Here is an 11,986-nt window from a genome sequence, read left to right on the forward strand (position 1 = left end):
ACATATCAATGGCATCGACCAACTTGCTGATGCTCTTACCAAGCCTCTCCACAAGCCACACGCTTCCTTGAGCTATCTTCCAAGATTGGACTCCGTCTCCGACCGTCCATCTTGAGCGGGAATGTTAAAGATAAGCACTCCTAAATCTAGAAAGCAATCACATTGTTATACCAATCCCACAATTCTAGCAATCATATTATCTTGTTCATATTAGCTAGTAATATTGTTCCCTATTTTATGTAATTTGTTACCTTCTTTATAGGATTGTAATTAGTCCTTTCACATTGTAATTCTAAGTATCTAAACCCTTGTATATCATATTAAGAAATGCAATTAACCTTTACACAATTCTAATCTTTACACTTCCAAGGATTGAAATTGAGATAAAGGGCAATTATTACGTCATCCATTAGTTTCTGAGAAATGGAAGTATTCATATCAAATCTGCCTAAAAATATAAAAAGTTTGTTCCCTTTGTCCTAGTTAATCTCGGCTTTTGTCCCTACCCAAGAAGGGTGGAAGAAATCAATTATAACTATTGCTTCTTTTGTGTTGAGTTAACTGGCAGGATACCAACTCCCCTAACGTTTTTCCAACACCGGGTTTCCGTATCACCATTTTTGTGCGTCCTTGTCCTCTTACTTTATTGTTAATTCCGCTTAGTTTTCACTCATATTTCGTTATTATCCATGTACAAATTAACCACCCCCCCCCCCCCCCCCTCCCTTTGAGGCTATAAAGAGTAGATCACTATAACCCCTCCATAAACACCTTCACTATAACCCCTCCATAAACAATTTAACTAAGTTGTTGCTCCTATTTCGTTATTGTCCATGTACAAATGTCAGAGGAGTTGCCAGCGACAATTAGTCACAAAGGTGGTGGTGGGTGATGCGTGTTTGGTTCGAACTAGGGAAAGGGAATGAAATACTGAAGATATCTTAGAATAATTGTAAGAAAGAGGTACAGTGGACAATAAATTCCAGGTTCGAATCCCGACCCCTGCTATTGTACATCAAATCATGACTACTGAATCTATCTACGGCATACAAAATAGGCGGCTACACTTGTAAAAGAATATATAATTAATTTTTTCATTTTCTATAAACCGGATTTCAAATGTTTAGAAAATTAAGAAAAAAGAGAAAGCAGATAGGGAATAGACGCATCTTTCATTGAACATTAACATTCCGGTAAACTTCATGATTGACTGTCCTCCTGTATCTTTGATTTACCTCGAAGCATCTCAGCGAAATTACCCCTCATGATACGACGGAATCTGGTATCTTCGGCCGTAGGAGGTGGGGACGGTATTGGGGACTCATTTATTTCCATCATAGTCTCTGGAGTGTCTTTCTTGCCAAGCAACCCACCTTCACCAAATAAACTAGTCACTGATGAAGCAATTCCCAGATGAGCACCCATGGCCTTACTGAAAGCCTCGAGGGTCCCACCAGATCTTTCCTTCAGTATAATCTCCAGTGCCTCTTTATGTGCTGGGTCCAGTGAATCTTGGTCCTTCAGTAGGTTTTGTATTGCGGGCAGGAGGAAGTCTCGGACACTTGTCGCAGCAAGATCTAAAAAGAGGAGATTAAAGGGTTGGTCATTCAAGAATAATTAGTGGAATACATTAGCTGATGAGGAAACAAAAATACGTCATGACTCATGCTTGGTACCCCTGGGCAGTTGCAGATCTTGGAACGGAAAATAAAGGGGCCAGCATTTGAATCCTTAATGATTCACAAGTATAAGGATAATTTATGTGCAGAAATAAGAATGGGCAAAAAATGTCTGTAGAGGTCGGCTCTCCGCCCAAGACAGTAAGGAAAAATTTCAAGCGGGGAGTATCAAAGACACTTTTATTCATGTAACAAAGACCTCTTTCATAGGCCTTAAAGCAACTCTAAAAATTCCAAAGGACCAATCCTTCAATATCAAACAATCACAGCACCCAAAGGAAAGAAACGAAGATAAGTCCAACCATCAGTGCACGGACATACCTGTAGCATCAAGTGCACGAATGGCCTCACAAAATGCATTAGTTCTTTCCCGACGACGAATGACATCACTTACAGGATTAGGTGATGCTGTGAATTGAAAAATCTTAGACAGCAGATGTAGACGACGTCAAGGATACAAGTCAGAACAATATGTGTTATTAAAAAGGTAAATGGTAAAATCCAAGATTTATTGGAGATTTGGAGAAGCTAAGCTCTAAAATGATATAAAGGATATAATCTCTCAGTTTATCCGTCGTGTGAGGTACAGCAACCATCAGTGCACGGACTACGGCAATGGTTGCTTCTAGAGATCCATCTTCCAAGAAAGCATCCATTTGAACACGTATTTTGTCAACAATCTAGTAGCATTGAAATTTGCAGTAAGCTTAACCAACACTTTGAATGAAATAGAGTGTAGAAAAAAAAAAAAAAGCAAAAGTCATGCGTACCATATCATTTCTGAAGTGCTGAGCAACAGACCCAAAAGCATCTATACTAGCGTACTTCACATTCAGGTTTTGGTCAGAACCAAGGGTGACAAGAGCTGGCAACATATGAGTAGAGGCCACTTTTGCGTCAATATAAGGAACCTGCAGCAAGCCAGTATAAATCAGCGACTACGAACATTACTCTTTTTTATCAGAACACCTTACATTGCTTCCGTCTTATTGTCCTTTTTTGACTTTGGTCAATGTTAATTTTGACCATCAATTTCTCAGCATATAAACACTTGCGGAGATAATGTAAAATTTATGATTTTTTTGATTTATCAAAATCACTAATTTCATATTGTCAATTTTAAAAAGTTGCAATTCTGTATATTGTGAGAATCTCTGTCAAAGTCCACATCATTTCACCATCAAAGTCAAATGAGGTCACTATATATGAGATGGAGGGAGTTGTTAATCTGACCTACCATCACTTTTAGTAGATTTGCAGCACTGATCTTCATATCTATGTTTGAACTGACAACCATCTCCCATAATATATCGAATATCATGTTATGATGCTCCAAGAATGTGCTGTGCACAAAAGAGAAACACGGAGATCAAATAAGGGAGACTGAATAAACGCCAAACTCGACTCTTTTCTAGTTTTCTGCAATACTAACCAGAGAAACCGAACAGCGTCAATTATGTCGGTATGGCGCCTCTGCATTTCCTTCGAATTATCTTGAATTAGAAGCTTTTTCAGATACTCGGTCAATTGGTCACGCTGACTAGGAGCACCGAAAACTCCAGCTAATAACAGTGGCATGATACACCGAGTAGCAAGTCTCTCCATCACTGAACCATTTGGCCTTAAACCTGCAGATTTAAAGTTTCTAAGACAAGTGTTTTGTAGACCATAGGGCAGAAAGCAAGAGAGAAAGAGAGAGACCTTCAATTTTAAGTTGAATGGCAGATGGGAAACAATTTAGGTCAGCATAATCACCAACAGATACTAAGAAAACTGGCAGTATTATTTGTGTGAGATAAAAATCCCCATACTGATCGGATATAGATAGTAGAAACTGCAGTTGGCCAAAATATAATATCAGCAAGCAAATCAAGTTTCATTATCCACAGGATAGGTAAAGCTACAAGCATCGTGCAATGCACGTACTAAAACCAACCTTTGTGATTCGATTTCTTAGACCATCTTCTTTCTGGGGTAACAAACAGGTTAACTGAATCAAAACAGGAAGGCATTCAGTGTGCATCCACTCAAATGCAGGCCACTCCACATGACCCCTGGCCAGATATTGTCTCAGTACAATAAAATTCGATTTAAAGGAAAAAAGGTCCAGAAAAAAAAACTAACACTTAAAAAGACAACAGGATGTCATAAAAGGAACCATACCCTGCGTACAGTTGCAGCAAGGATTCAGAAAATAACACCCCATCTGATTCTGAAGCAGCAGAGAAAGGGCATGTTTGTATTGCTTTTTGCTTCACATGTGGAAGCAATTCTGACAGCATTCTTAGCAGAACATCAATGTTCCAACGTTCACGCTCACCTAAAACTCTTAGATGCGACTCAAGAGAACCTTCAACACCAGAAAGGGGTGGACAGCGCTGAGAAGGCAGAAGTCATATATATCAGTAATTGAGTACTACCGTCAAATAATAAAAACACAGCCTATAAGACCAGCATACCTGGGCAGAACTTAGTATATGTGACAGCAAGACACTCAATATGTGGTCCAAGTTGCTTCCCCATTTTACCAAAGCAGGAACCAAATCCTTTAGTGTAGCGTCCACGACAACCCCGGAAGGATCGCAGACTAATTGGAACATCAATTCCTCAACCTGTCAATGGAAGAAGGAAACATTGGAGAGACTAATCCATTTCATTTATCTAACCCAACATGTTGTTACAGCTACAAGACGAGTCTCCACTCCCTAGACCATTTTATTTATCAACCTGACTCTAAAGCTTACATCGTGGCTAATTCTGCCAAGTCACACATCTTCTCCGTGATGGCCTCGGAACATATGTAATGAGGCTGACCTTGAAAAATTTATCCGTATTTGGGAAGAGTGGAAGCAACAATGCCAAATTATGAGCTGCAGCTTCTCGTACAACTGTTGCGGCATCTTCCACCAATTGTTGCACAATGGATAAAATTAAAGAATCACGGATCTCTGGACGAACAAATTCTGCAAGCTCTCCACATGATTGAGCAACAAGCAGCCTACGTTCCTCGTACATATGATTTATCTTCACCAACAAGAGCATAGAAAGGTAAACACATTAGCTGCTGCTGCTTCTCATAAATTGGAGAGAGATTGTTGAAATAGCTACCATTGAATTGAGAAACTGGCTTACCTGCTCCCAGCATTGGGGAAGCAATTCTGTCTCCGTTCTCATCTCACCCACATTCTTTGCAAGATTAACACAAGCCTGGAGGGAGAGAAAATGATAACTTTAGAAGACAAAAGCGCACAGTTACTTTTGTATATCAAGTTGCCTGTTTCATCTCAAAGTAGGCCACAAGAGGACACTATACTGCTTACATCCATGATAATACGTCTTTGTTGTTCATCTGGACGCTTAATTAGATTAAAGAGTGTATGAGTTAAAGAGTCCCGCGTGCTGCTATCTGGATGACGCTCAATTGCGCACATTATCAAGGGCAAAAGTTCCTACAGACAAATAATAGAGGGTTTCAATACTTTTATGCTCATTTTCTTTCTGGATGTGTATGGGTAAGAAAGGATTAATGTCAACTTCTGGAAAACTGAAACAAACTAGCAGCCATATGTCAGAAAGTAAACCTCTCGATGATTGATGAGAACATAAGGAACAATCTTTGGAAGTGCATCAGAAAGGATCTGGATTGTCTCCAAACCCTGCAAGTCAAGTCACATATAATCAGGTTTCTTATATATGTTAAAATATTTGCAAAAACCATAAAACGATGACCATGTCTTAGAAGTAGACATCACAGGTGAGTAATTCGGTTCAGTTTCAGATCAGGTTAAATCGGGTCAATTTTATTCAAGCTGACTTTAGTTTTGGTTTCAGTTTGATTGTGATCAGATTCCATTTAGGTACTTTCGGTTAGTGCTATTTTGGGTCGGGTACAGTTCGAATAGGGTCAATATCAAATCAGGTGAGTTTCATGTCATAATTTTCTTCACCTAGGTGTCAAAAAATTGGCTTAACATTCATTATATTTTTCAATTCGAATGTAATAACTCAAAAGCACAATTAATAAATAAAGAATCAATGAAAAAACTCATATGTGACAGTGTTTTTAAGAGAAAATAAATATTTTTAGTTTAGGTCACTCGGTTCAGTTAGTATCGGTTAGTATCGGTTCAGATGTATTCAGGTTCGGGTATCTTGTGGCCTTGTGAGTATTATTGAATTCAGTTCAATTTCGGTTACTACTCAAGTTGCTCATACCGGGTCTTCGATCGGATATCAAATCAGATATTTAAGACCAATTTTCGAGTTCCGGGTTTATTTTACCAGATCTAGTTAAAAAGTATTTCCCGGCTACCAGCTTTGGATGTGTAGTAAGGAGCATAAAACTTACCAACTTTTCGGGAATAGGACTTGAGCCTGCATTTTCGGATTTGAAGAAAGGACTTCTATCTAAAACAGGTTGTTTATCAAGAATTAAACTTTCTCCAACAATACCATTTTCAATGGAAATGCTCGGGAGTGCCTCAGGCAATTGTCTACAGATTTCATCTGGAGACACCTTAGCAATAGAAGATCGCGGGGCTTCACAGTTAGGACCCTCAAGATCAGAGGCCCCACGATGTGGAACCGATGAAGCTGTTTCACCTGAAGATATTTCCACAGAAATCACCTCCTTCTGCACAACCTCCTCGGAATTAGCTGAATCGGCAACACTAGTAGTAGTAGTAGTAATCGTACAAATTTTTTCTTCTGGGCTTGCTGACTGCGAGGATTTGGCGTCTTCCCGGAAACTTTCCGAGGATTGTGGCTGAGAATTATCAGAATGACCACTCAACCAACCCTTCCCAGATCGAGAACCTTCAATGTGCATTTTAAGAGAAGTGATCTCCGCTCTACAGTCATTCAGTTCCTTCCTTTGGCTCTCAGACAACTTCTTCATCTTATGCATCTAATTTTAAGGTATAAGTAAGCACTTTTTAGTAGACATAAAGTGCCAAGATCACACATGAACAATAAAGAATTCACAAATACCAGAATATCCTTTTCCTTCATCTCCTTCTGCAAGCCATCTAGAGATCTTGTTAAAGCTGCTATTTGACCATCAGCCAGTTCTTTATTCTTCAGCAAGCAATCCTTCTCTTGATTGGTTTTCTCATTCTCCTTCAACAATAACTCCTTTTCCCTAAGCATGGCAACTTTCTCCTACAAAAATATCATTGAGATAAGATCATTCCACGACTCCACAAGCATAACAATTGAGTACATAGGCAAATTTAAATTGCGTGCCAATGATCAATTGATCATATAAACATAGCTACCAGATTGTATGGTTACTGCATATGACACCAGCCCTCATTCGTTTACTTAGTTGCTTACAACAATATAGAAATATGTGCATACAACCAACAGAATGAGGTTCCAGTTCACCAGGAAATCAAACTTAACTCTCACATCTAAATGGTTCAGCACCCAATTATTATTATATAGATTAATAATAGGAGCTCTAAGTGTGAAGTCGCATGTGTAGTTACTATAAAACTTACTCTGCTTACATGGGCCTATCTTTCTCTATTTAAACCTTATTTAATCTAGAGTAAATTAGAAATTACTCCTTTTAAAATTCAGTTTTTTAAAATTACTCCCTTATAAAAAAAATTCCTAAAATTACTCCCTTAAGATACACTTTTATCAAAATTTGCTTCAAAACTCCAACTTAATGGACTTACTCTATTTGTTTTTTTAACTTATTCCATTTGTGGCTTTGCCAATTTATACTTTCAAAGGTATAACTATGTAGACAAATGGAGGGAGAGTTCAAAAACAGACGGAGTAAGTTACTTAAGTTAGAGGTTTGAAACAATTTTTGATAAAAGTGTATCTTAAAGGAGTAATTTTAGGAAAACATTTTATAAGGGAGTAATTTTAAAAAACTTGATATTAAGAGTAATTTCTAATTTACTCTTTATTCTATTTCACTGCCAAAAGGCAAAAAAAAATAGGTAGAATTTGTTATTCCATCCATGTAGGAGAAAGCATGAGCAAAAGCATCAACATCCGACAACCAGCAGAGGGTCAGCAAGCCGCCTCTGGCACCAAAAATTGAGCATGAAATGTGTAAAGTACTGCGAAAGAAAAAAAAATCTTCCCCTCTTCTCCAATCCCTTTGGCCACATATTAAGCAGACTTAAATATAGCTCATCATGAGATGAAAACAACTCCAGACAATTTTAGGCATTTATCTTGCACACACCTCAGCAGCCTCTTCAGTGGATGAAAGGTACTCATAATAGTAATGGCGCAAGGCATCCGGTACAGATGCTGGTGAGCTCGGCCAAGAGTCCAGGTTTTGATCAGTTACCTGAGTCCAGCATCAATAATATGAGCCACAATATTCTTATAACTTTTAGTAAATCGCAGGAAATTCGAGGACTTTTTTATTCCAAAGGTAATCTCATGAAGACTGAAGTTACATACCCATATTAGTAAAAAACAATTTCATGGTTCCACTTAGACTTCTATGTATTTCTCAACTCACATATTTACAGATATAGCAGATTTAGCAAGGGTATTAGTTGAAAAGACAGCAGTTAATTACTAGCTCGTCACAGATTGCATTTATACATATGAATAAATCAATGCCTATAATTCTATAAACTCACATTGCCCAGAAAGAGAAAAAGAATAAAAAGACTAAGGCGTGCACATTAAAATCTGTAGGCCAGCAATACTACTTATAGAGTATTGTGGCTTGCATTAGGCAAGAAAAAAACATCTCAAGTATCTTGGCTTGCATTACCTCCTCGTAAAATGTCATTGCACTTAGGCGATACCCTGCCAAAAGTAAGTATTCCTTGACAGCACAGTTAAGATCTTGCCTTTCATTATCCTTCAGAGGACCCAAGCTTGATAATGTGGTTTTTTTCTTTTGCCGTTTTAAATCAATTGGGGACTCAACAGACACAATTCCATTTGTTCCTGCAGAAAGAAGTACAATATTCAATGGACAATTAATTGTGAGAATATATACGTTCTAGAAATTATCAGAAAAGCAAATACTTCCACGATATCAGAAATCGGGGGTGCAGCCAAACCGCTCTTGGAAAATATAGCACCCTCCTCCCTCAAAAAAAAAAAAAAAAAAAAAAAAAAAAAACTAGTTAACTTAATTAAGCTCCACTAAAGCTCATTAGCACAAGTAGACTGAGTGGAGCGAAAAAACAGTAACAAATAAGAGAGAGCAAGACCATCAACAACACCACATAGTTGATGAGCCAAAAAAAAAGTAGCAGAAGCATTTGTAAACTCATGTTGGTATCTGAGTTCTGTGAATGTTTCAAACTAATTTAACATAGTTAGTGTTCAAGTTTATAAACAAAACTAGAGCATTAAAAGTCATTATCTTACTACGGAAGCTAAAATTTTGGTTTTAAGTATTTATCTTGCCTCAATAATTGAGAACTAGGTCAGAGAGACTGACAACCAATAAGACTTACCATTAGCTTCATGCAATAAGGGTTCAGCCTTCTTCTGCAATTCTGCTTTCACTTTTGAGACATCTTCTTGAGCTAACCGAAGTTCATACTCACATAGCGCCAATTTTTCTTGTAGTGCTTGTTTATCTTCCAGTAAGGTCTGAGGGTCCGCAACTGTTTTCACGCAGTAACACAGGATTTTATATCTTTTGTACATTTATGAAGGAGACTATAGCACACAACAAGGAATTGCAATGAACCCATGACTAGACGGCAAGATCAGCCGGAGATCACAAAGAGTCGATTAATTAGGTGTCTTGTTCAACAAGATACTGTAAACAACAAAACACGACGACTGATTCAAGCCAGACATACCATCATAAACACATACCCTCTTTCATGACGATTCATGAAGGATACCACAATGATACACTCCATGCTGATGGTTGTCCCATTTACGGTTAAGAGTCAATGAAAAACCACCTCTTTGAGTTGACTAATACTACAAATCCTCAAGTTTGGTTGTCTGGGTTCAATACTTTTCCTGGTTGTTCTAGAAGTCAAAGTTTGTTCTTATCCTATAAGTCTCGTAAAACCGCTTTACCATTAAAATCATAAATTAAAGACACTAATATTCATACGAGCTATTAGACTTTACTGAAGTTACAAATAACAACTTTAATGGGGATATTAGATCCATTATCATGTGGTTTACATATTATTGTGTAGCACCGTCTCACACAAATATTTATGTTGTATCGAAGTCAACTGTCAGTCTTGTGCTTCTGTTTGGGTGTTCATCATGAATTCTATCAAACTCTAAATTGAATTAAAAAAGTGTTACTCTATATCATGCAAATTTAAATTTTTGTAACCACTCCAAGCTATCATACCATTTTAATTTCAATAGAAAATAGGAACCATAGTAGTTGCTTGCAGACACACCCTCAAACAGTTAGCCTAGCTCTTTTTAGAAAATTTGCTCTTGTCCATCCCACATTTCATACTCTTGCATTTGCTTTACTTGAAGCTACAACAAGATCAAAACTTGACCAACCACTCAGCCTACGGTAGTGAGCCTCGCATTAGCACTTGTCATCCTATCTACTCAACTCCAACCTAGAACAATTTCAAAACTCGTCACTCATCCCTTGCCTTCCTGATCCTGTACCTAAGACTCCGATAATCATCACAGTTATGTTTTCCTATATTATTATGAGTTGTAACACTCAGCTCCAATTACTCGATTTCAATTCCTTTTTCCGGTTCTTACTGGACTCGCTAAGCAATTACTCAAGTAAAACCTAATAAATTTGCCAGATTACAACACCTATGAAGCTACATTTCGCCGCAAACAAAAAATCAAATATGCACAGCAACACAAGTCTCAGCTCTCCGTTTCGAGTTTTTTCATTGCTTCTTTCCCTAACCTACAGCTAACTCGAGATTAAACCTTGAACTACAGTCTACAACATAACATTTAAAAAACTCTAGATACAAAATTGAGCATCAAATTAAGTATAATTAAAATAACAAAAAATAAGAAAATCATAAGATGATAATAATACAGATCCAGAATCGAACTACTTAAAGAATGCGATTAATGAACAAAAAAATTACAAGAGAAATAAAAAACCTCGAAGAGAATTGAAGCGAGAGATCTGATCAGGAGGAAAATGAGAAGGATTAGAGAAGAATTCTTTGAGACGAATTGCGTGAGCATCTCTTCCATCATCTAGAAGCTCATGAAGAAGTTCAAATGCTGTTAACAAGTAATTCTCTTCTAACAAAAAATTCACTACGCAATTGCATAGCGATGATCTTTCTACGTCCATCATTTCTTCAATTTCAAGAAATAATCTGCAATTAGTTTCATTTTCGGATTAATTTATCGTCCGCCATTGATTGATGTTGTTGAATGAATGAAGCTTCGTTTCTGGAAAAATTAATTGATTTGATGATTTTGAGGAGAGAATTTAGGTGATAATTGATTGTATGAGTATGAATTTGATGAATTTTTCAAGGTGAATTTGATTTGATGCGAGTAAATTGATTATTAATTGATTGATTGATTGAAGTTGTTGCAACGGGTGATGAACTGATGATTGAGGCACTGTTCAACGTGTACGTGAACGTGACGGTGTACGCTGTTCAATGATCTCGTTTGCCGCACTCTTGTCTTACGAACTTGCGAATTTCTAACAATTAAGGTTGATTCTTTTTTTAAAACTAATCGATCGAATCGAACTAAATTTATAGGATCGAATCAATCGAATCAACTTATAGAACTGAATCGAATCGAACTTATAGAACTTATAGGATCTCGAATCGAATCGAACTTATAGAACTTATAGGATCTCGAATCGAATCAATCGAATCAACTTATAGGATCGAATCAACTTATAAGATTCGAATCGAATCGAACTTATAGGATCGAATCGAATCGAACTTATAGGATCGAATCAATCGAATGGACTTATAGGATCGAATCGAATCGAATCGAACTTATAGGATCTGAAGTGAACTTAAATTAAGTGACTTTAAGTCCAAAAGAACAGGGCCTAAACTACACTCTACGTTAATTCAAATGTATGAGTAGTAGTATTTATTGAAACACAAATTTTTGTTTCAGACGGACACTTTTGGTCTTATTTGTCAGACGGATAAAATGTTGCCATTTTTTAAGAAAATGTAACCAATTAATTCACAAATTGTTATGACTGGAGGTGTCATTTTTTACCCTGAAAATGATTTGAACAATAATGGTAACATGTTATCAGAAAATAACATTTTATTGTAAAATGATGATATATTACCCGTCTTATTTCAGACCAAAAGCAATGGTCTTAAGAAAAACGGACCGTTATTGAAAATAAA

General features: G+C 37.1%; 1 protein-coding gene across 1 annotated transcript; it reads right to left on the bottom strand.

Moving 5' to 3' along the window:
- Window positions 1–923: 923 nt before the first annotated feature.
- On the bottom strand, window positions 924–11,331 carry LOC141643185 (uncharacterized). Its single transcript, XM_074452225.1, has 20 exons — window positions 10,746–11,331; window positions 9,131–9,283; window positions 8,434–8,612; window positions 7,888–7,995; window positions 6,669–6,839; window positions 6,028–6,585; window positions 5,261–5,335; window positions 5,000–5,128; window positions 4,812–4,886; window positions 4,494–4,703; window positions 4,139–4,291; window positions 3,843–4,057; window positions 3,616–3,733; window positions 3,381–3,513; window positions 3,112–3,307; window positions 2,917–3,022; window positions 2,450–2,590; window positions 2,236–2,359; window positions 2,001–2,117; window positions 924–1,577 (listed from the first exon to the last, which is right to left on the bottom strand). The coding sequence occupies exons 1-20, from the start codon at window positions 10,945–10,947 to the stop codon at window positions 1,201–1,203; spliced, it is 3,540 nt and encodes a 1,179-aa protein (XP_074308326.1). The 5' UTR covers window positions 10,948–11,331; the 3' UTR covers window positions 924–1,200.
- Window positions 11,332–11,986: the final 655 nt, after the last annotated feature.

This window comes from Silene latifolia, chromosome 2, assembly GCF_048544455.1.
Source record: "Silene latifolia isolate original U9 population chromosome 2, ASM4854445v1, whole genome shotgun sequence".
Taxonomy (NCBI): Eukaryota; Viridiplantae; Streptophyta; class Magnoliopsida; order Caryophyllales; family Caryophyllaceae; genus Silene; species Silene latifolia.